The 25,665-nt window shown below is 39.1% G+C and overlaps 1 protein-coding gene across 1 annotated transcript; it reads right to left on the bottom strand.

Annotated features, from left to right (window-relative positions):
• Nucleotides 1-719: 719 nt before the first annotated feature.
• LOC123240741 (zinc finger protein 2 homolog) lies at nucleotides 720-25,665 on the bottom strand. The gene is made up of 5 exons (XM_044668453.1): nucleotides 25,644-25,665; nucleotides 24,528-24,688; nucleotides 22,835-22,957; nucleotides 15,023-15,149; nucleotides 720-2,584 (listed from the first exon to the last, which is right to left on the bottom strand). Exons 1-5 carry the CDS (start codon nucleotides 25,663-25,665, stop codon nucleotides 720-722), a joined length of 2,298 nt encoding a protein of 765 aa, XP_044524388.1.

The following is a 25,665-nucleotide window of genomic DNA, read 5'->3' as shown; positions in this document are numbered from 1 at the left end:
TTTCCAATAATGTTATCACCCCAAAAAAAGTACCTTTCAGTGTTTTGTATTTTTAATATACATATAGGTCTTTTTCTTTTTTGTTTTTCAATGCCCTTTGGAAATAGTTCAAAATTGCCTTCTCCAGAATGGTTGAATTGGTTCACAACAACCCCAAAAGTTCATTCCTTTTTCAATCTTCTTACATCACCTCCAAGTTTTGTCATTTTCCTTTTCTATCATCATAACCATTCTAATAGATGTAGGCTGGTCTATCAGACTTTTTATCATCTGCATTTCTGCAAATGAGAATGATTACCCTTCTCCTAAGGAAAACACATAAACATGAGCACATTCATTAGGTTTTGTTGCACTACGAGACCTCTGGTATGAAGTAAGAGATGATCTTTGGCTGAAAGCCTTGTTATAGGGAATCCATGTGGAACTGATCTGTTCAGAAGACATTTTCTCCTACTGAACAGCTTGGAATTCTCCATTTCAATGTCTTTATGACAGGAATAAGATTTCTACCCAAAAGGAATTCTCTCTTGGGAATAAGAGATGAATGTTGCCTGAAGGCCTTACCCACATTGATCATATTCCTAAAGTTTCTCTTTAGTGTGGATCCTCTTATATTAAATAAGCTAAGAGTGGGAACTATAAGCTCAGAATCACTCATGAGGTTTCTCTCCAGTGGGGATTTTCTGACATGAAAAAACTGTCGAGATAGAAGTGAAAGTCTATCCGAAGTTAGTATATCCATAAAGTTTCTCTCCACTGTGGATTCTCTGATGCCTAGTAAGACTCATGCTGTGTGTGAAAGCCTTTCCACACTGTGTACATTCATAAGGTTTCTCTCCAGAGTGGATTCTCTGATGTGTAGCAAGAGAGCTACTCTGTGTGAAAGCCTTTCCACACTGTGTACATTCATAAGGTTTCTCTCCAGTGTGGATTCTCTGATGTGTAGCAAGATGGCCCCTCCGTGTGAAAGCCTTTCCACACTGTGTACATTCATAAGGTTTCTCTCCAGAGTGGATACTCTGATGTGCAGCAAGACTCACCCTGTGTATGAAAGCCTTTCCACACTGTGTACATTCATAAGGTTTCTCTCCAGAGTGGATTCTCTGATGTGCAGCAAGACTCACCCTGTGTATGAAAGCCTTTCCACACTGTGTACATTCATAAGGTTTTTCTCCAGAATGGATTCTCTGATGTGTAGCAAGAGAGCTACTCTGTGTGAAAGCCTTTCCACACTGTGTACATTCATAAGGTTTTTCTCCAGAGTGGATTCTCTGATGTGTAGCAAGAGAGCTACTCTGTGTGAAAGCCTTTCCACACTGTGTACATTCATAAGGTTTCTCTCCAGAGTGGATTCTCTGATGTGCAGCAAGAGAGCTACTCTGTGTGAAAGCCTTTCTACACTGTGTACATTCATAAGGTTTCTCTCCAGAGTGGATTCTCTGATGTGCAGCAAGACTTACCCTGTGTATGAAAGACTTTCCACACTGTGTACATTCATAAGGTTTCTCTCCAGAGTGGATTCTCTGATGTGTAGCAAGATGGTCCCTCCGTGTGAAAGCCTTCCTGCACTGTGTACATTCATAAGGTTTCTCTCCAGAGTGGATTCTCTGGTGTGTAGTAAGGGAGCTAATTTGTGTGAAAGCCTTTGCACACTGTGTACATTCATAAGGTTTCTCTCCAGTGTGGATTCTCTGATGTGTGGCAAGATTGACTCTTCGTGTGAAAGCCTTCCCGCACTGTGTACATTCATAAGGTTTCTCTCCAGAGTGGATTCTCTGATGTGCAGCAAGACTCACCCTGTGTATGAAAGCCTTTCCACACTGTGTACATTCATAAGGTTTCTCTCCAGTGTGGATTCTCTGATGTGTAGCAAGATTACCCCTCCGTGTGAAAGCCTTCCCACACTGTGTACATTCGTAAGGTTTCTCTCCAGAGTGGATTCTCTGATGTGCAGCAAGAGAGCTACTCTGTGTGAAAGCCTTCCCACACTGTGTACATTCATAAGGTTTCTCTCCAGTGTGTATTCTCTGATGTCTAACAAGATTACCCCTATGTGTGAAAGCCTTTCCACATTCTTTACATTGATAAGGTCTCTCTCCAGAGTGAATTATTTGATATGAACCTAACTCAGACTTCTGACTGAAAGGTCTCCTACCTTTATTACTCACAGGAAGCATCTCTAAGTGCTTACTTTTTGGATGTCTTGTGAGATCTAAACTTGAGCCATAGGTGATTCTCCCTAGGTTATCTTGATACATGGGCATTTCAGGAGGCTTTGCATGAAATTGATCAAATTCCACCTTTTCAGGAAAGCATTTGGTGTATTCACTATCCAGACAACAGTCATTTGCTGAGGTCAATTTCGTATACTGATTTAGGACTGAATGTTGGCTGAATTTCTCTGCAACTTCTTCAAATTCACAGTCACTCTTTTGATTTTTATTTACCGTGATATTAAAGTCATAGTTTTCTCTCAAAATGAAGTCACAGGGACCCTTATTCATGTCACTTGGAGGGCCAGATCCTTCCACAAAAAGGCTCAGCTTTGTAGGCATCTCCTTCACTTCGATATTAGTTTCTGCCTCTGAAGAAAAAAAATAATGATATAAGCACAAAACAAAAGGGGACACACACATAGACACAGGGAATATAAGGCATTTCCTCTAATGTCAGTAAGTAAACTGATTTTTATTTTACTTCCCAAGGGCAAAAAGAGTTTTCAAACTTAAATGAGCAGAACCAGACATTGGATACAGCATTTGGTCATTAACTGCAAGATGGAAGACTTTGGAAATACTTTCCCATATAATAGCAATGAAATCTCACAACAGATCTGTGATACAGACAAGACCAAGATTCTCTCATCCTTCACAACTCATGTCATATGTAAAGAATGTAGAAGTGACCTGACCAACTTCCTTGCAGGTTGACTACAACTCAAACCCTCTGCCTAAGCATGCTTTATTCACAGCATTGAAACATCTTAGTCCATCGCCCTTTATCTTTCTTTTTAAAATCACTCATTGACTCATCTTATAATTTTGTCAATCTTAGGTACCTTTCTAGGTATTTCATTCCCATTATTTTGGATACATTATCATGTGGTCATTCTTGGTAAATTTCATGTGCTAAGATGAGAAACAACTTCACTCTTTTTAATTCTCATGCAGCCATTTTCAAACTACAATAAATTTTTTTTCCTTTTCTCTACAGATGCAAAGATATTATGGCATCCAGTGCAGACATACTAAATAGTCATCTTATTTTACAATCTACAATATATTATGTCTCCTACTCTATACTGAGTCTATCATGCATCTCTCAGGAAATTCACAGTATAATTCCGGGTTGGTCTGCCAGCTTCCAAGTCTAGCCCTCCTTTCACTTATTATAACAGATAAAAGTTTTGGGGGTAACAGCCCTTATACACCTGCTTTCACCTTATTCCCCTGGACAGGATATCTTTGGGCATTTTTCTCTAGCAGTCATGGTGATTTCCCTTACTGAAAACAGAAAATAAAATTTGCTCTTGGAATTGAAAGCCCTGGACATAAGGAAGAATAAAGGGACCAGGAGAGAAAAATAAAAAATTTGGTCCCCTTAATGGATGTTATACAGGGTGGTATGGTGTTTCTGTAATATGGGACTGATAAGCTGGTCCAAGATCCCTAGTTGATAAATGGATCTGGGCTGAGTGAGTATATGGCTGCCTTAGTGGCCACCAAGGTGTGCTGATAACCACCAGGGCTTATGAATGTTCAACTCAGCTAAGCACTTGACTCCACAAACAGTGCCCAAGCCAAAGTTATCAAGTGAGTAGCTGTATATTGTTCCACACAGCTCCTCTGGTTACTTGGCTTGGGGTTAGGTTAGAGGATAAAAGTTTGTAAATAAGGATAGTATTGGTATTGAGTTGGATAACTCTGAATTACTGTGATTTAGGTAAGTTCCCCTTTCCCCCTTTAGCTGTAATTATTCACTTGCTCTTGGAAAGATATCAACCTTCATTTGAGATATATTTCAAAGGGTTTAATGCTATAAACTCAAAGGGGTAGGGGATTCAGGATAAGGAAAGTGGTGTTGGGATGGCTATGCTAACTCTATGGGAGTTAGAATAGGCTAATCAATAAGTCACAAGTTGGCAGCCAGCTGGAGATGCTTCTCTCTCTCCCAGACCCTGGTCAGACCCAGCTGTGGTCTAGATCAAGTGAAAGGAAAGGACTGTGATATTCTTCTTGATAGCAGGTGTTGATGTTTATCTCTCAGCCTTGTTCAGTAATAGGTCAATTGATATTTTGAGGCAATAAGGTATAGGTGTTGGATATGCAGGTCTATAGATCCACGCTTCGCCACCCAGAACCCTTCTCAAAAATGAGACCCTAAGATGCTCAGTCCCTGGGTTTTTATAGTGGGGTCTCAACTGTCTTTTGCCCTTGTCTCGTGCCATCTGAGTAAATTCCAAGTTCTATAACTGATCATCTGTAACTCAAGCTGGTCTCTATCTTCTTCCCAGAGGTTACCTATTACATGGAAAGGGACCATTCAACAAGGCCTATAGAATGGTTTGGGACATTTACAGCAGGGCAGAGATCACATATTTGCAATCAGAAAATTCCATCTTGATTTACCTCTTGTAATGGAAGGATAGCCATATTCCACAAACTCCATCATCTGGAAATTAAAGGCAGTTGGTAGTGAAGAGGTCAGAACTTAGAGCCAGAAAAAAATTTAATCCATCCTGAGAGAGACTAAGTGGATGCCCCAGGGTAAGTTATTTAACCTGTTATTTCAGGTGGCTCAACTATGAATTAATGTCAATAAAAGTAGCAAACTCACAGGTGTTTTGTGAAATTAATGATAATTATGAACTCATTTACCTAGTAGAGGACATAGAGCAAGTATTTTTAAATGCTTATTGCTTTCCCTTTCATTCCTATCACCACGCCTGGAATTTGAGGGAAGAATGAAGGAGGAATAAGGACAAACTTGCTAGACTACATGAATCATGTAACTATTGTAATGGGTAAAAAGGGGTTTTGGTTGGGTGAATATTAAAAGGTTTGGCTGCCAGGGAATTGAATAATTAATAATCCTCAAATAATGAATAACCTCAAGTCAAAATTACTTTTTTGGAAGCTTATTTACAAATGAAAAGAGGAAGAGAAAATAAAGAAAATGAGAGAGAGTATAGGATAAGTAATCTAACACACTAAGTAATTTGCCCCAGTCTCCTAGTTCAATCCAGACAGATCTAATTAATCCTCACTTGGAGGAGGCTCAGAGGGCCAGAGGGTCCCAGAGGGCCAGAGATGAATGAAGCAGAAGCTTCAGGCAGAGAATCTTTTTTGAAAGAGCATTTTCTTTAGAGAAGTCCAGGAAGATTTAGTCTTTACACTCACCATGTGTAGTTCTAAGGGAAAGATTTAAGAACAGTCTTACCCAGGTCTCAGTGTCCCAGGTCCAGCTCTCCTCAAAGTCCAAGTCACAAAGTAGAAGAGCCTTACAGGAAGTTGTCACTCTCTTTTAAAGGGGCTTATTTTGCCTCACTTCCTGTGCCTTCCTCTTAGTTTACATGTACAATCACAACAGATGCTTTTCTTAGGGCTGCCCAGGAGGCAGTCAGTAAATTCTGATTCATCACTCACTCTAGCACATGTGTGTCACAGACCTCACAACTTGTAAATTAAATGGAGCTCTTTACACTTTTTATGATTAGAGCTGAGAATGAGCAAAGTGGATTTAATCTCATTATCACACTATGGAAAAAAATTTTAAAAGAAAATTAAAAAAAAGAAAAAAGAGAAACCTGGAAAAATTTACATGAAGAGATACAAGTGAAGTGAGTAGAAACAGAAGAACACTATACATAGTAACAGCAATATTGTATGATGATCAATTGTGAAAGACTTTGCTCTTCTCTGCAGTACAATGAACAAGAAAATTCTGAAGAACTTGTGATGAAGAATGCTATGGACCTTCAGAGAAAGAACAAATGGGGTGTGAATGCAGATCAACACAGACCATTCTTCCCTTTATTTTATTTGTACCTGTTCTTATTTTAGGGTCTTAGTTTTTTAGGAATATTCTCTCACAATATGACCAAAATGGAAATAAGTTTGTATGATCATACATGTATAACCTGGATCAAATTGTTTAGCATCTGAGGGAGGAGAGAAGGACACAGTTTGGATCTCAAAACTTTGGAAAATATGTTAAAATTGTTATTACATGCAATTTCAGAAAAAATGAAACCTCTTATTGCTAAAGCTTACATTTCTAGTACAATATTAAATAATAGTGGTGATAATATGCATCCTGGCTTCAGTCCTGATCTTACTGGGAAGGCTTCTAACTGATCCCAATTGCACATGATTTTAGGAATGTAGTTAGGGATAGTCTGGTTTTCTAGGATTAATTGAAGGAAAGGAATTTTGAGAGAAGCCCTGGGAAAGGATTCTGAGTAGAAAGGAATTGTGGGTCTACCACTAGAAATAACTGAACTTTACTTCCTTCTTGGATTTTGACCAAGCTGGAAAGAGGTTTTGTCTCTGCCTACAATTCCCATCAAGCTGAAGGAGGAGTTTTGCTCTAAGAGATTCTCCCTGAAAAGTCAGGATTTTCGTAGAGAAATGGGATCACAAAGAATCAGACATGACTGGAAAATGATGGAACAGGGACTTCTGGCTTAAGATGGCTGCAGAATAATTGTGGGACTCTTTACTGTCCTCACCACCTACCATACATGACACCTCAAAAGGACAAAAAAAACCAAATCCCAATGAATGAAGGGACTCCACAACATGGTGCAGCATCAAAAGTACATGGGATTTGAGCATTCTAAGCAATAAGGGGGTGAAAAAGCTCCCACCAAAATGTGAGTTGATCAACTCTCCACCACACCACCTATGGTGCCAGAGACAGAGTCGGCTCTCTAGAATTACAGAGAGCATGCAGCAATCTCCAGGGTCTTCTCAGCTGACTAAGAGCATCAGGGACCTACCCCTGAAAGCAGCTAGACCTCAGACCTCAGGAGGCTAAAGAGCACAGAACTTGGGCGTGGAGATAGAGCAAAGAGGGGAAGCAGACAGAAGCTGTGAGGAGGCTACTGGAAAAGTAGCCTCAATCAAAAACTGCTCCTTAGCTCCATACACAGAGAACCTGCCCTTCTCCCTCAGACTTCTGGCTGAGAAGGAAAATCAGCATAGTGATAGCAAGCAATACCCAAGAAATAGCCACCAGAAAGAACAAGAAAAAGGCACTAAAACTGGAAATTTTTACAGAGAAAAAATCCAGACAACAAAGCAGATAGCAGAGAAGGACAAACAAGTAAAGACATCTAAACTTTCCCCAAACAATGGAAATTGTTCACATGCTCTTCCAGAGTTCAAATATGAGATCATGAGAAAGTTGGAATAGATTTGGCAAGAAAAGTGGGAAATAGATCAAAAAGAAAATAACAGTTTAAAAGACAAAAGTTCGCACTTAGAAATTGAGGTCCAGAAATCAAATGAAATAATAAGCAAATTGAAGACCAGAAATGACCTGCTGGTAACTATGAAAAGCAGGATAGACAAAATTGAAAAGTTAAATCAAATTATTATAGTAGAAAACCAATTTTTAAAGAACAGAATTTGGCAAGTAGAAGCCAATGATCTTGCAAGAAAGCAAGAATTAATAAAGCAAAGTCAAAAGAATGACAAAATAGAAGGAAACATGAAATATCACACTGAGATAATGACCTTGAAAACAGGTATAGAAGATACAATTTGAGGATTATTGGTCTACCAGAAACCCCAGAAATCAATAGGAACTTGGACAATATACTACAAGAAATTATCCAAGAAAACTGCCCTCATGTGTTAAACAAGAGGGCAAAATAGACATTGAAAGAATCCATAAATCACCCTCTACACTAAATTCTCAAAAGACAACCCCCAGGAATATAATTGCCAAATTCAAAAGCTTCCAAGCTAAGGAGAAAATTTTACAAGAAGCCAGAAAGAGACAATTCAGATATCAAGGAGCTTCAATAAGGTTTATATAGGATCTGGCAGCTTCCACACTAAAAGACCACAAGGCTTGGAATATGATATTCAGAAAGGCAAGAGAATTGGGTCTACAATCAAGGATCACCTACCCATCAAAACTCACTATATACTTCCAGGGGAAAGTATGGGCATTCAACAAAATAAAAGATTTCCAAATATTTGTAAAGAAAAGACCAAAACTATGTGGAACATTTGATATCCAAACACAAAAATCAAGAGACACATGAAAAGGTAAGTAAAAAAGAGAGGGGAAAGAAAACAATTCTTATAATTGGCTTCTTTAAGGACTTCAATAATATCAAATTACTTGTATTCCTATATGTAAAAATGGCATAGGCAACTCTCAAAAATCATACTAACTATTACAGTAATTAGAAGAATTAAGATAGTGATGGGAAAACTTTTTAAAGAGGGGACAAAGGAAAGGAAATGCTCATCTGTCAGTCTGTTTCTAAGGCAACTCTTTCGAGGTTTCATTGTATTTGTCAGATTACGAATAATGTTGCATGGCCAGATAGAACATTTCAGGGGGCCACATCTGGTCTGCAGGCCGTAGTTTGCCCATCACTGAACTATGATGATATGCAAAAAAAGAAAAGGAGGGAATAGAAGATGGCAACAAGAGAAACTTGAAAAGAATAAGTAAAATAGGATAATCTATACCACAAAAAGAGGCAAATAGGAAGGGGAGGGGACGAATACTAATATAAAAAGGAGAGGAAGAGAGTGTTAATGGGTAATACATAAACCTTACTCTCAGTGGAATCAATTCTGAGAAGGAAGAGTAAGTAGATCCATTGAAATATCGAATCCTATCTTACCCTATGGGGAAAGTCAGAAGGGAAAAACCAAGGTGGTTAGTGGGGCAGGGCGTTATAAAAGGGAGGGAAAGATAGGGGAGAGGGAAGTTAATAGACCCTAAAAATATAATAAGAGGGGTACAGGAAGGGAAAGGGGGAAAAGGGGAAGTAAACTGAGGGTAGGGATAAGAGGACTGCTTAAAAGCAAACACTGGTTTAAAAGGAAATAGTGAAAGAAGAAAGGGCAGCACTAAGAGAAGAATTCAAAAAGGTGGGGAATACACAGCTGATAATTATAATTCTGAATATGAATGGTATGAACTCACCCATAAAATGGAAGCAAATAACAAGAATGGATTAAAGACCAAAATCCAACCATATGTTGTCTACAAGAAACACAAATGAGGCAAATGGACACACACAGGATAAAAGTAAAAGGCTAGAGCAAAATCTATTGGGCTCCAATTGAGAAAAAGAAGGCAGGAGTTGAAATCATGATATCTGACAAAGCCAATGTAAAAATAGATCTGATTAAAAGAAAAAGGGAAGGCCATTACATCCTGATAAAAGGCAGTATAGACAATGAAGAAATATCAATAATCAGCATGTATTGGTGTAGTATCCAAATTTCTAAAGGAGAAATTGGTGGAGCTCAAGGAGGAAGTAGATAATAGAGCTATACTAGTGGGTGACCTGAACCTTCCTCTATCACATCTAGATAAATCAAACCAAAAAATAAGAAAGAGGTTCAAGAGATCTGCATGAAATCATAGAAAAATTAGAAGTAATACATATGTGGAGAAAAATAGATGGGACAAAAAGGAATACACCTTCTTTTCAGCAGGACATGGTTACATTCACAAAGACTGACCATGTGCTAGGACATAAAAACATAGCAAACAAATGCAAAAAAGCAGAAATAATAAATGCTACTTTTTCAGATCATAATACAATAAAAATAACTATTAGCAAGCATACAGGGAGAGGCAAACCAAAAAGTATTTGGAAATTAAATAATATGATTCTCCAAAATCAGTTGAAGGACAAATCACAGAAACAATTAATAATTTCATTGAAGAGAATGATGAGACTTCTTACCAAAATCTATGGGATGCAGCCAAAGCAGTACTCAGGGTGAAATTCATATCCTTGAGTGCATATATTAACAAAATAGGGAGGGGAGAGGTCAATGAATTGGGCATGCAACTTAAAAAACTAGAAATCAAACAAATTAAAAATCCCCAGATAAAAATTTAATTAGAGATCCTAAAAAATAAAGGAAAAATTAATAAAACAGAAAGCAAAAGACCTATTAAATTGATGAATAAGACTAGAAGCTGGTACTTTGAAAAAACAAATAAAACAGGTAGCCATTTTTAATAGAATTTTGTGGCCAGGGAACAGTCTTTTGGAACTTTCCACTGCATGATTGAGCTTAGGGGGATACTGGAAGATACCATTCACCTGTTGTTTTTTCCCCCAGCTTCATTGTAACAACTGCTACTTGTTCTAAATAGCCAATACAGTGGAAGTAACCAATAGATTGACTATTAGCTGCTCTGCTACATTGAAACAACAGCTGTTATAAATAACTGTAACATTAATATAATAAATGTTTCTAGGGTACTACTTCTTCCCCTATGCTTTTGTTGTTATCTTTCTTGACTGGTTTTATGATGTAATGAAAGTGTAAATGTTGCTTCCTTACACCAAAACTAGTAAAAGAAGGGGGTTTCTCCTATGTTATATCAGGGATTAGAGTATGTGTTCTGTTATATGTGATGCTTAAAATCTTGGTGCATCTGATTAAGAGATACAATGATTTTGGTTATTTAAATTTTGGGATTGCTGATTTAAAGAATGTCATTATGGCTCTGCAAGAGAAGACTGATAAAATTGAGACTACCTGTGAACAGTGGAGAAATTTAACTGGTATGGCTGAGGATTTAAAGGTGCAGGGACTAATGAAGCTTGAAAGGGCTGAAGAACAGCAAGCAGCTCCTACTAAGCTAGAACTAGAAGCTGCAGCTTTAGAGGAAAAGCCTGTTGCCCTTTGCCCTGTAGACGATGTGTCCTACATTACAGCAGGTCAGGGGATAGTGCATCTGAGGTAACATAAAAATTTTACAAAGGGGGAATTGGAATCATTGAAAAAGAGAATTCCAAATTTTGAAGATGAGCCTCAAAAAGTGGTTAAAGTTAAGACCAAAGGAGGTCCACTACCTTGCATAGCATAATATCCTTTAAGCAAGGAGGTAGTACCTGGTATCACCCGTATAATATAGTCATTACTAGAACAAGGAATTATAGTCCCATATATTTCAGAGTTCAATACATCCATACTCCTAATAAAGAAGCCAAAATTGGACAAAAATGGAAGACCTTGTCATAGATTTATCCAAGATTTGAGGGCTATTAATGACTATGTGGTAAAGTCCCATCCTATTGTTCCAAGTCCAGCTACAATTATCTCATCATTATCAAGCAGTGCTAGATATTTCATGGTGGTAGACTTATGTTTCATTTTCTTTTCAATACTGATTCATGAAGACTCACAAAAGATATTTGCTTTCACCTGGTAAGGATTCTTACTGTTGGAGTTGTTTGCCTCAAGGTTTCTGAGAAAGTCTATCTCTATTTTCATAAATCCTAAATAAAGATCTAGAGACAATCATCTAGAGACAAAGATCAGATTCAAAGACAGTAAACTTGTTCATTTTGTAGATAACCTACTTTTAGCTTCTCTCAGTGCTAAAGTATGTTTAAGGAATACTAATGTCTTTTGTGTGAGTTGTATAAAGGGGGACATGAGTTATCTAAGGTTAAACTTCAATGGTGTTTACAGAGAGTTGAGTATTTGGAATATGTTTTGCCTGGAGGCTCTAGAAGCACTTCCCAAAAACGTATCACAGATATCTGGAAGCTAAGTGCCCCAAAGACTAAGAAACACCTAAGAGCCATACTGGGAACAACAGGTTTCTGAGAGCAATGGATCCCTGTGTACAGTGAATTGACTAAGATACTTACAGATTTAACAAGAGATGCAGAACCTGAACCATTCAAATTGCAGCCAGAACAACTGCAGCCAATTACAAAATTTAAAGAAGCAATTCTATCTGCTCCAGCACTTGGAATCCCAGACTATGAATAACCTTTTGTGCTGTTTGTTCATGAGGGGAAGGGGATATCTTCAGTTGTTCTTGCCCAGACTGTAGGGCCAAATTATCTCCCAGTTGCATACTACAATTCTCAGCTAGATCCTATTGCAACTGGGAAAGCTACATGCTTGCATGGAGTGGCTACTGCTGCATTGTTAGTGTAAAAGCATGCAGATTTACTTCTATCTGGAAAGTCAGGATTTTCATGGAGAAAATCTTTGACATCCAGGTAGACAATTTGCTTGGAGGTAACAGATTTCCCTGAGACTAGTCTTCATCTGGAAATGATCCATCTAGCAGAATTCCTATTGGCTAAGGTAATTCCAAGCTTTCCAATCTTTTCACCTATAACTTTGAGTTACTTAGTACAGCAGTCAAACCCAGAGTTTTTTTCTCTTTCTTCCCTATTAATTATTGGCATTAAGTTAGTTTAAGTCAGATAGCATTGGGTAGGGAGTGGGGGGTTCTTAGATAGCATAGGAGGATTAAGCAGGGTCTATAGAAGAAAATAAAGCCTCTCCCTTCCCAGGAGACTTAGAAAGTTGAGTGGATTTAGTGTGAATAGATTTAGGGTCATACCTACCAGTTCCTTTTATTCCTTTTTTAAAATAAACTTCATTTTAGTGAACTAGTGCTTCACTAGCCCTAGGGAGGTCCTAGGTTGGTTGTAATATCTAACATGCCTTTAGGACTTTTCCACAATACATGATACTTGCTGGTGGTTTTAAACATACTACTTATTATTTTAAAGAATGGCCCTTTTATTGCTTTTTGTTCTTGGCTTTTCAAGAGGAATGCATATTGCATATTGTCAAAGATCTTTTCTTCAACAGCTGAGGTAATCGTGTGATTTCTGTTAGATTGCTTATTGATATGGTCAATTATGGTGATAGTTTTCCTAATATTAAACCAGCCTTACATCCATGGTATGAATTCCACCTGGTCATAGAGAATAAATTTTGTGAGCTATCAAAAATTTTTGCATCACTATTCATTAAGGAAATTTGCCTACAGTTTTCTTTCTCTGTTTTTTTTCCACCTGGCTAATCTGTCAGCATCCTATTTGCATCAAACTGAAAATTTTGTAGGACTGCTTTTCCCATTTGGCCAAATCATTTAAATAATAGTTAGATTAATTCTATATTTTATTTGCCCTTTTTTTCTTTGAAAACAAACTCCTAGTCTTAATAATTAGTTCCAAAGTTCTTTTACTTTCAATTTGTATTCATTTCTCCTTTGATTTTTCAGATTTTCAATTATACACTTCTTGGATTTTTAATTTGTTCTTTTTCATTTTTTCCCTCTAATTTATTAAGTATTCGTTGATACAAATTTTACCCCAAGTATTGCTTTGGTTACATCCTTCAACTTTTGATATGTTGTCTCCTCACTGTTATTCTTTTTATGACATCATTGATTTTTTTAATCATTTTTTGTTGACCCATCCCTTTTGACCAATTAAATTATTCAGTTTCCAATTAATTATAAACTTTTCTTTCCATTAATTCCTATTGGCAATATTTTATTGCATTATGATCTGAAACAGTTGAAGTTATTACTTTGGCTTTTTTAGATATCATTGTGAAGTTTTTATGTCTGGGCACATTCTGTTTTGCATATTTTCCATGTGCACATGAAAAGAAAATCTGTTCCTTTTCTATTTCATTCCATTTGCTCCAGGTATCTATTAAATGTAATTTGTCTAAAATTTCATATACTTTCTCATTTTTTTTTTGGTGAGAGTTCTGATAAAGGAAGGTTGAGATGCCCTGCCAGAGTAGTTTTATTATCAATTTGCTCCTTATTCTCCTTTAATTTAATTAATAATTCTACTTTAAAAATCTGGAGGCTACATCAATTGAGGCATATATTATGTTAAAAACTAATATGGTCTCATTATCTAAACTACCTTTTTTATCAAGATGTAATTATTAGCCTTATCTCTTAATCATATCTATTTTTTTTAATTTTAAACCCTTAACTTCTGTGTATTGACTTATAGGTGGAAGAGTGGTAAGGGTAGGCAATGGAGGTCAAGTGACTTGCCCAGGGTCACACAGTTGGGAAGTGTCTGAGGCTGGATTTGAACCTAGGACCTCCTGTCTCTAGGCCTGGCTCTCAATCCACTGAGCTACCCAGCTGTCCCCTTAATCAGATCTATTTTTGCTCACAATCCATACTCCTGCTTTTCTTATTTGAGTTGAAGTCCAATAGTTTCTCCTCCATCCCATTCCCTTTACTCTCTGTATCCGTGCCTTCAAGGAGTGGGTGTGGAAGACACTAATAAAGCCTTAATAAGGGTCCAGCATCTTGATGTTGCCTTCTGCCTAATTACAGGATATGGAGCTGTATGTAGGGGGATGGATTTTCTGCACTCCCCTTTACCCGGTTTTACATCCAATTCCTCTTTGTCCCCATAAAGAGTCCCTTTCTGGCTACGTTTCAAGTTGTTTTCCTCATGAGCCTCATCTTACTCTGACCCTTGTTAATTCTGTAATTCTAGAATTCTAGAAGCACTCTTTTAAGGTTCATTTGAAATTCTCAGGGTAGTTCCAGCCTTTGCTTCTGCTTTGCTGCCTTCTTGGCACTGCCTCCCCCGTTACCATATGGGAAGGGGTTGCCTTGGCAGGTAGAGTGTCCCTTCAATGACCATCTTCAAGGAAAATCTGCCTTGGTATGAACAGAGAATTTGCACACAAAATTCAGGTCAAATTAGAAGGTTGACTACATGACTGTGATTAACTTCAGGAATGCAAATCTGTAACACTAAGTTTTTACCTGAAGCTACCTAAAATAGCAGAGAGACAATTTCAGGAGCAAAAAAGGAAATCCCAAACTTCCTATCATAGAATTCAAAGACTTTTTTTAGTAAAACCATGCAGGAGAACCCTGTGCAGAGATCAGCACTTTTGTTTTTTTAATCATTGACAAAGGCTTGAAATCCTGAACCTTTGGCATGGAAAGGAGACATTCCCTTAATGACAGATTCATAGTTAACAGAGGCAATGGTCCTTACCCACAAAGAGTAGATTCTGCACATTCTCCAGCATGACTTCCTTGTATAGCTCTTTCTGAGAAGGGTCCAATAGGCACCACTCCTCCTGGGTGAAGTCCACAGCCACATCCTTGAATGTTATTGACCCCTAAACCAGCAAAAGTCACAAGATGTAGAGCTGAGCTTGCAGAATTCATCTAATACAATCCTCATCAACTAACTTGAAGAAACTGATGCAAACAAGAGACTAAAATCCCAATATTTTCACCTTGAAGAGTGTCAGAGCCAGTTCTCGATACTAGTCATTCAGAGCCCAATGGAATATTGTGAGAGGAAATTCTTGGTTCTTTTTGTCTATTCTGAGTTTACACTAGTGAAAAGGGAATCCTTTCTTCTCTTTGCCTAGTTGGAGTTAAAGCTTTGGTTAAAAATAACTTAAGTATCCCTACTTAGTTCCTCAGCTAAACTGTGAGGACAGGATTAACACTCCTTTGTCTACCTTTTGATTGAATCAACACAAACTTAAACTAGGTGGAGGAACTCAAGAATCATTTGGTGAATTCATACCCTGCTTGGTGTTGGGTGGGAGGCCAGTAAGATGCTTGGAGAGCTCCACCCTTTTTTCTAGCTCAAACAGTCAGAGCCTTTTGAATTCTTTTGGGAGTTCAGACATTCAGAAACGTGAATCCTAGGAGGAGAGTTAACACCTTTAGAGTTGAGAAGTCAAACCTACAGGACACTGCCCCTGGGCAGTGCTGGACAATTTTGAGGCTGTGATTGGCCCCTGTGAAAAGGAGCAGGACAAGAAACAACCACAAAAGCCATGGAATCCTTGGGCTGGAGGCAGGCCGGTGAAGTGGAGTCTGGTTGAGAGTGTCTTATGGAGATAATCTTCAAGAGAACTTCAGTGGACCCTGAGGCTTGGATCATGGCTTCAACTTACATTCTGACTCCTGGACTACTTCATTGGGTGAGTGAAAAGGCCTGACTACTTTCCTAGATTCCTAAGTGACTAGCTGTTATCTTGGAGGAGACCTCATAGTTACTCACTATCAGCCCTCCTAGCTGAGGACTAGTATAGGTATTTTTTCTAACATCTCTCACATTTCATTACTTTGGTTCCCCTCTATTTTGAAAATAAACTTCTGACTTGCAACCATGTTATTTCATATAATTTAAGTCCAACCACTAAATTTAAACTTTATATTTCTGGAGGCCATGAAGATTGTGACAAGGACCCTCAAATTTCCCTCACTTTTCTTTAAATTTCCTTTATTATCTCAAGTCAGCCTTTTTTCTGTTTCTGTAATTTTCAACTGAAAAGGTAAGTACAAATTTTTGTTTTTCAAAATTACTTAGAGTCCTTTGTTAATCCTTTATTGCCTGAGGCTGGTTGTTTAAGGGCTTGCATAAAAATCCTTGAAAAGACCACACTCTTATGTTAACCCCTAGACAAAAACTCCATCTACTGGTTAAAAAGATTACAATGAATCTAATGAGTAAATTAATACCAGTAAACATGGATTGTACCAACATAACCTGAGTTGGAAACATGTCTTTTCTCAGTTTAAAATAGCTAATATGTTCAGAAGACATTTCAAAATATGTGTATGTAGCTGGTTAAATAAGTTTGATACTCTACATATTCTACCTTGAGAGAAAACAGGAAAACTGTTTGTTTATACTCAGAAGTCAAAATGAAAGTATGGAGAATACTTTGTGTAAGATAAAAAATTCTATAAGAAACATCGGAAGAAAATTAAAAATCCTCCAGAAAAAAATATCTCCACATTTCCTGCTTATTGGAGCCAATTCAATCTCTGTCTCACCCTACCCTACACAATCTTGTTCGTTCTACTCAACTCAACCATCTGCCCACCCCTGCCTCTGCCCTAGCCCCTCCCCCCACCGATTTAACCCTTACCCCACCCCTCCCTCTGCCCCTATTGCCCTTCTTGAAGCCCCTTTCATACCCCAAACCACCTACTCCTCTTGCCCCAGCACTCCCCCACCCTGTCCCTACCTATTATTCCTCTGTCCCTCCTGCCCATGCCCTGGCCCCTTTCCCCTCTGCCAAACCTATTCCTCCCTCTGACCTTCCTACCCCAGCCATCCCTCCCCTGTCCCTACCTCTTATCCATCTGCCCCTCCTTGCTCAGAATCCTTCCCTCTACCTAGATATCCCTGTGCCCCTCCTCTGCCTGCCCATACCTCTTATCCCTCTGTCCCTCCCTGCCCATAATACCTCCCTCTCAGCTTACCTATTCCTCTCCCTCCTCTTACCTACCCCACTGAAAATGAAACATCAACCTACAGACAGGAATATAAAATAAAATGGTTGATACCCAATACCCCTTGATATTAGAACCCACCTTTAATAAGAATGGGGATATAGTTTCCCTTAGGCACTAGTCACCATTCACCCCCCCCCCCCCAGGATATTGAAAGATTCAAACAAGACAGTTCATCTTTTGAAAAAGAACCAATGGTGGCAATAAAAGAAGTAGAGGGTATCTTTTGCACATATGACCCCAGATGAATGGATGTTGAAAATCTACTACAAGCTTTCTTTACAGAGAGGGAGAAAAGATGATCTCTCTCATTAATCAGGCCCAAAGAAGGAAAGCAATTAATTGGCCACGTGATGACCCAAAATGGAACCCCAATAATGAACAGGATTACATAATACTATGCCAGTCTAGAAAGGAATTATTATGAACATAAAGGACTTGTTCTGACAGACCAGGCACATGGAAGAAATTTGAAAACTTAAAAGAAAAAAATGATGAAACTCCCTCCCAATTTATGGACAGACTCATTGAAAAGTGGGCCACCTCATTCCATCCCTCAGTACACCCTATCAAAAGAGGCAATTGAGCGAATTACCCCAATAATAAATTCATTAATTAATCAAGAAATGATAATTTCATGCAAATGTGAATATAATGCACCTCTTTTACCTGTTAAAAAGCCAAAATTAGCCCCAGATGGAAAAGTTGCATATAGATACATTCAAGATTTAAAGGCTATGGGGGAAGCTGGGTAGCTCAGTGGATTGAGAGAGGCCTAGATATGGGAGATCCGAGGTTCAAATATGGCCTCAGACACTTCTCAGCTGTGTGACCCTGGGCAAGTCACTTAACCCCCATTGCCTAGCCCTTACACTCTCCTGACTCGGAACCAATACACAGTATTGCCACAAGGGTATGTGGAAAGCCCTACCCTGTTAGTACAAATTTTGGCCCAAGATGCAGATAATATTGAAATTAATATAGTCCCTTAATTAAATATATGGATGACTTGCTCTTGGCTTCACCAAATGCAACAGCATGTCAAGAAGATAGCAAACATCTCCTATTAGAATTATATAAGAGAGGCCACAAGTTCTCAAAGGCAAAAGTTCAATGGTATCTCCCCAAAGTGGAATATTTTGGGTTTATTTTAAATGCTGATTCCTGGTCTATTTCTCCTAAGCACAATGAAGATATTCAAAAATTAAGCTCTACTCCAACTTCTAAGAAATAGTTAAGAGCAATCTTGGGAGCAACAGGGTTTTGTACACAATGGATCCATTGCTATTGGGTAATCACTAAACCACTTATAATACTAACAAAAGATTAAGTTACTGAACCACTTAGATTAGAACCAGAACACCTGTCAACTTTGTCAGATTTAAAACAGACTATCTTGTTTGTACTTGCTCTGGTTATCCTAGATTATAATAAACCATTCACTTTCTACATACATGAACAAAAAGAGGTGGCTTCAGGTGTTTTAATCCATACTTTGGGACCAGTTCAGCATCCAGTTGCTTATTAGTCAGCCCAACTAGACCCAGTAATTTTGGGAACACCACCATGCCTTAAAGGCATAGCTTCCATGCCTTTATTACTAACTAATGCAGCTGGCTTGGTATTGGGATGCCCATTAACAATTATGTGCCCACATCAAGTAGAAGCATTGTTACTCAGGCATAGAACACAGCCATTTTTGGATTGAAGACTCACAAGATACAGGGTAACCTTATTAAGCAATGAAAATATCACTTTAAAACATTGTATAACTCTTAACCCTGCCACCTTGCTTCCTGACTTGCCAGTTTCCAGAGAACCATTACATAGCTATGAATCTTTAGTGTCCATGGCTGAAAACCCTTGAGATAATCTCCTGGACACTCCTTTAGACAACCCAGATCTAGTCTTATTCACTGATGGTTCTTCTTTCATGAGGGATGCTATATGTTACCTGGAGCTGCAGTAGTCACAGAATTTACTACTGTATGGTCAGCTCCATTGTCCTGAAATATGTGTTCAAGGTGCAGAACTTAAAGCCTTAAAATATGCCTGTATAATTGCCAGGGAGAAAAGGGCAACAATTTACACAACTCTAGGTATACATTTGGAATTTGTCATGCAGTGTGTATGTTATGGCTTCAGAGAGGATTTTTAATCTCAGCTGAAAAAATTATAGCCAATGCAGAAATTATTAATGTTCTTTCTGCTCTCCCGCTACCCAAAGCCCTAGCTGTAGTTTATTGCTCTGCTCACAGAGGTAGAACTAACCTTATCTCTAGGGGAAATGATCGAGCAGGTACCACTGCAAAGCTGGGGGCCATAGAATGACCTGAATTAATTTCAACTTTAACAAATAATGAATCAGATTTATCACTTTCCTATAGTGAAGGAAATCCCCTGCTCCTTAGAAGTTTTATCACCAAATATGCCAATCTGTGCATAAAAATGGTCACTTTGGCACCCAAGGCATTCTAAACTCTCTTTAAAGAGTATGCATAGCCCTTGGAATAACCATTATAGCCTCTAAAGTGTCTATAGCCTGCCCCACCTGCCAAGCATATTGTCAACATGCCTTTTGAAGCAAAGAATTTGGTGGGCTCTCCTTGGCTTACACACCTTCTGAACACCTGAAAATAGATTTTATTACAATGCCAAAACCTGAACATTATAAATTGTGTCTAGTCATAGTAGATCAGCTGACCAACTGGAGCAACTCAGTCTTCCTGGGAAAGTCCATTTCAAGTACAGTTAACCACTCTAACAGCTATAAAAATTGGAGAAAAGGACTCTTGGATTTATTGCTCACATATGAAGAGAGCAGATTCTATTGAAACTGATTGACTATACCCCTTAACTCAACCATGTATCCCAAGTTGATCAGAATGTTGGTCAACAGGGGGGATCTCAGGGGAGATTGTATAATTACCATAGGGATTATATAATTGCCATAAAACTAAAAAAATCTTTTGAGAAATAAACATCTCAGGAAAGAGAGCTGAATAACTCTTGGAATCTAGAAGATGAATTGTTTGAAGAAGGTATCATGCAGGTGCCTAAAGAAAACCTCCACAGCATTAAAAGACCTAGCAGTAACTTTGGGGTATAACTGACTGAACTTTAGGGGACTGAACACATGTATTTAGAATGTAAACTTGTATGCCACAGGGGATTACCCCCCTAATTGGATCACTGTCAATGATCCTAGCAAATATTGGTTTGCTCTCTCTCTAGCTCTTCTATTTCCCTCTTATCTGTGCAGAGAGAATTTCATCCCCTCCCCCTCCTGGATTGCTAACATAATAAAAATTACCATTCTACCCAAATTAATTTACTTATTTAGAGCCATACCTATCAAACTAACAAGAAACTTTTTTACTAAATTAGACAAAAGTATAACAAAGTTCATTCGGAAGAACAAAAGATCGAGAATATCAAGGGAAATGATGAAAAAAAAAAACATGAAGGAAGGTGGCCTAGAAATATCAGATCTTAAACTATACTATAAAGGAGTGTTCATCAAAACAATATGGTACTAGCTAAGAGACAGAAGGGAGAATCAGTGGAATAGACTTGGGTAAGTGACATCAGCAAGACAGTCTACAATAAACACAAAGAGCCCAACTTTGGGGACAAAAATCCACTATTTGACAAAAACTGCTGGGAAAATTGGAAAATAATATGGGATAGAGGAGGTTTAGATCAACATCTCACACCCTACACCAAGATAAATTCAGAATGGGTGATTGACTTGAATATAAAGAAGGAAACCAACCACTAAATTCAATCTTTAATCTTTATACTGCACTTCCCAACTTATTCAGCACTTGGTCATTAATTAAGACCTGCCCATGTGGAAGATTTATATTCATTCTCTTTTAATTTTAACTGTTTTTCATCTGACACTGTGAAATCAGATTTCTGTGCATAAAAAAAGGACATCTCCTCAAGCTCTGGATCTTTGGTCTTGGTCTTCAAAAGACTCTGGTTTTACTGTGAGACCAGGCCTCTCTAAATAAATCTGTTTCTTTTTGGCTTGCTGATGTTGATTCTCTTATTAGTGTTTCTCCTAATCCAGTGATGGGCAAAGTATTCCCTAATCACTACATCCCCACATCCAGATGTAGTGATTAGGGAATTGTTTAAGGTAGTTATGGGAAAACTATGGCCTGGATCTGGCCCACAGGGAAAGGTTTGCCCATCACTGTCCTAATAGAATTTTCCCCACAAGGGTGATTTCACCTCTGATGAAGAAGAATTTCAGGTAATTATTAATAATTATTTTGCCCAACTATGTGGCAATAAATATGACAATCTAAGTGAAATGGGTGAATATTTACAAAAATATAAATTGCCTAGATTAACAAAAGGAAAAAGAATATTTAAATAATCCCATCTCAGAAAAAGAAATTGAACAAGCTGTCAAGGAACTCCCCAGGAAAAAATCCTCAGGGCCAGTTAGATTCATAAGTGAATTCTATCAAACATTTAAAGAACAACTAACCCCAATACTATACAAATTATTTGACAAAATGAGCAAAGAAGGAGTCTCACCAAATTCTTTTAATGACACAAATAGGGTACTGATTCCAAAGCCAGGCACACCAAAGCCAGAAACAGAGAAAAAAAACTATAGACCAAAGTCCTTCATGAACATAGATGCAAAAACTTCATATAAAATATTAGCAAAGAAACTACAGTAAGTCATCACAAGGATTATTCACTATGGCCAGATGGGATTTATACCAGGAATGCAAGGATGGTTTAATATTAGGGAAACCATCCACATAATTGACCATCTCAAGAACAAAACCAACAGCAATTACATGATTATCTCAAGAGATGCAGAAAAAGTCTTTGACAAAATACAACACCCATTCCTACTGAAAATACTAGGAAGTACAGCAATAGCTGGGGCCTTCCTCAAAATAATAATCAATATATACTTAAAACCATCAGGAAGTATCATCTGCAATGGGGACAAGTTTGAGGCTTTCCCAATAAGATCACAAGGGAAGTAAGGATGCACATTATCATCTCTATTATTTAATATTTTGCTAGAAACACCAGCAGTAGTAATTAGAGAAGAAAAAGAAATTAAGGTAGGCAATGAGGAAATGAAACCATCCACTTTTTGCAGATGATATGATGGTATGCTTAAAGAATCCTAGAAAATCAACTAAAATGTTAGTGGAAATATTAACAATTTTAGCAAAGTTGCAGGATACAAAATAAACCCACATCCCTGTAATGCTGGGGCACACACAGTTCCCTCTCTGATAAAGAGTGTCACACTGGAGGGTGGATGAATAAATGACTGCACTTGAGCCTGTCTGGAACCTGGTCTGCCTCATCTAGGCAGGGGTTACAGAGGCCCTGGAAAACCCCCAGAACACAGTTGGGGATTGTGAGTGACTTTTGAGGTCACATTGACAGCAAGTAGTGATGGCACTCCTGGAGGCTTGGGAAAGACAGAGGTCTTAGTTCTGCTAGATTCCACCTTCGGGTAGCTTGGCCAGGGCTGGAGATGGACTTAACTCACATGGGATGGGGGTCTCTGGGTCCCAGAGGCCATTCTCTCTGGCTCCAGGGTCTCTGCTTGAGCCAGACTGTTATCCTTCAGCGGGTGGGAATCCCAAGGTGGGGAGGCTTCCTCTTTGTACACCTGTGGGGAATTAGAGAGGGGGAGGGCTCAGAGGAGCTCCCAGGGCCCTTGTCCTGGCATAAGAGGAGACTCTCCCCACCAGAGGGGACAGGGAGCCTCAGGCTTGGAAAGAACCTTGGACTGGACAGGAAGAAGCCTCCCCACCCCCTTTGCTGCTCTCTTTGGCTTCATCCCTTTCAGAAACTGCTTTGGGTACACATGGTGGAATGCAGGAGACTGTAGGAGGAGAGGTTCCTGGGTAATGGCGGGGGCAGGAGATGCTGGACTCAGAGATGGGCATCAGGTGAGATTTGGGGGAAACACAATGGCATTTGTTCTGTACCATAGATCAGAGCTCCTTCCATACCTGTGGGTATGGGCATCCCCCCCCCCCACTCCAACCAGGCTCATGTTGGCTGCTTCTCCCCTTAAATCTTTAGGGAAGTGCCAGACCAGCCCAACCCCCATCCAATGACTGCACCCCATCCCCCAGCACCCATTCTGTGACTTCTTCCCCCTCTCCCAGTCTGGGGAAAAGGGGTGAGGAAGGTGGGGGTCCATTCTCTCCTCCATGGGAGAACAAAGCCCCTCCATGGCTCCTGGTCCTGACAGAGCCACTCCTGCTTGACACGGGCACTTCTCTATTTGTTCCTTTTCTGTGGTCCTTTAAAGTGATGAACACACAGAGACACATGAGACATACAGACACAGCACACCCCAAATTGTCAGCCGCTGCTTCCTTTATCTCCTTCTGACCAACTGTCACCCCTAACTTCCTGTCAGAGGGTGGCTACTTCCTTCCCTCAGGACTGGTCTCCCTGGTAATGGAAGCTTCAGCTCTGCCTCACTGACTCCTGTCAGTTCTGATCTACTCAGAAACCTGCTCTGGAGTCTCTGAAGGAGACAAAGGGAGAGACTAAGAAAATGCCTTTAACACAAGCTTCCATGGAAAGGTTTTTGTTGAAACAGCTTCTAAGTGAAATCTAGGAAAGTGTGGCCAAACAGCCAAAATTTGAAGAAGAAAATGATGATAATTAAGAGTGTAGAGGGAATGAAATCCTGGATGGCTAACCCGGTTCATCCCATTTTTTACATGCCAGCACCAAGTCCATGAAGGTAGACAAAATGGTGTGGGTGGAGCCCACCTGGCTCTACTTCCCTTTGCAGGTAGGTGAGATGGATGGAGAATCCTGCAGGATGAGCTACATGTGGTCAGACTTAGAGTAACAAAGACTTTAAATCTATGCTCATCTGCTTTTTCTATTCCAAGTGATTATTAATAAACTTTATAGAAAATAAGAACTTGACAATATTAATTTTAACCGAACAGAATGGCAATCACAATTGGAAAAAGAATTCTTAACTTTCTTTTGAGTATAGAATAGGGTGACTTTTGCAAAGCTGTGCCTGCTTGCTCCTTCTGCTTTCCTGTGACAGATAAGCTGCTGCCTCCGTTTCTGAGCCCAGCACTTGGATCAGTAAGAACTCTCCCCCACGTGGTTCTCTCCCCACCCCCTTTTTAGTCTAGATCAGAGGGATGTTGGAGCCCAAGCTTTGAGGTTTGCACAGATGGCCCTAGTGTGAGCCACACCAAAAATCCATGTGAATGCCGGGCAGCTCTGGGACCCAGCAGGAACACCTCGTCCTTCCCAGCACCCCCCCCCCCGACTCCCTGCACCTTCCCCAGTGCCAACCCCTTGGGATGCTGCCATGGGCTCCCACTGCTCAGTACATCACAGCGCAGGAAGCAGCCTGTCCAAATGGACGGTAAAGTAACCTGGGGGTGAGGGGGGGGGGCTCCCTGGCTGTGCAGGGGGTAGGGAGCAGACTGAGCTGTTGGCTACCATGAAGGACTCCTGTGCTGCCCTCTAAACCCTGATCCCACCTAGGGGTAGCTGGCTAGCTCAGTGGCCTGGGAGCCATACCTAGGGATGCGAGGTCCTGAGGTCAAAATCTAGCCTCAGACTCTGGTTGGGCGAGCCACTGGCAGTTAGGAAAACCCTGCCAAGTGCCCCTAAGGCCCAGCACCCCAACCTTGGAAACACATGACCCCTGGATTTACCTCTGGGGGAGGGGAAAGGAAGGAATTTTTACAAGGAAGTTCCCTCTTCCCCAAATATTCCTTAAAGACTGACCACACCTACTAGGGCTTATTTATAATCACACCATTTTCTTCTTCTTTTTGTCTCTCCCTAATCTTTAGGAAACCCCACCCTTAGAGAGTGTCCTACACTCTACACACAGGTGCAGCACCACCAACAGGCGAGAAGTAAAAATGGCAGCCAATTTATAATACTACTACTACCAATAAAAATCTAAAATAATAACATTAAATTGAATACATTTAAATAAAATAATTATTAATAATTAAATATTAATATTGAATTAAATTAAAGCCAAATTTATAAAATTAACAAACCAAAATTAAAACAAATTAATTCAATGCAATACTAAAAATAAAATTCCAGAAAACAATAATATTAATATTATTATAAATAACAATAATCATTTATTATTAATAACTATTATTAATCACTAATAATTATTATTAGCAGTTAATAATTATTCTCAATAATCTATACTTGTAGCTTATGATTGCTGACTTATTATTAACAACAACAACAATAGTTATAATAAATATGTATTTATTACTGGTACTCTTGCCATGCAACAATTACTTAGTACCTTACATTAGCTTCTTATTTACCTCCACTCTCGTTGCCTTCCAT

The sequence above is a fragment of the Gracilinanus agilis genome, chromosome 3 (genome assembly GCF_016433145.1).
Source record: "Gracilinanus agilis isolate LMUSP501 chromosome 3, AgileGrace, whole genome shotgun sequence".
Classification (NCBI taxonomy): domain Eukaryota; kingdom Metazoa; phylum Chordata; class Mammalia; order Didelphimorphia; family Didelphidae; genus Gracilinanus; species Gracilinanus agilis.
The sequence above is the reverse complement of the archived record's forward strand: the minus strand, read 5'-3'. Positions and strand labels throughout refer to the sequence as shown.

Bases quoted from the DNA above. Each gene is read 5' to 3' on its own strand.
- LOC123240741 (XM_044668453.1), bottom strand. From the start codon at position 25,665: ATGGAAGGCAACGAGAGTGGAG. The intron at 22,958-24,527 runs GTGTGGCTCACA...AATTCCCCACAG, and splicing joins GGCATTCACATGGATTTTTG to GTGTACAAAGAGGAAGCCTC. The intron at 15,150-22,834 runs GTGAGTTAAGTC...TTGCTGGTTTAG, and splicing joins CCCAGAGACCCCCATCCCAT to GGGTCAATAACATTCAAGGA.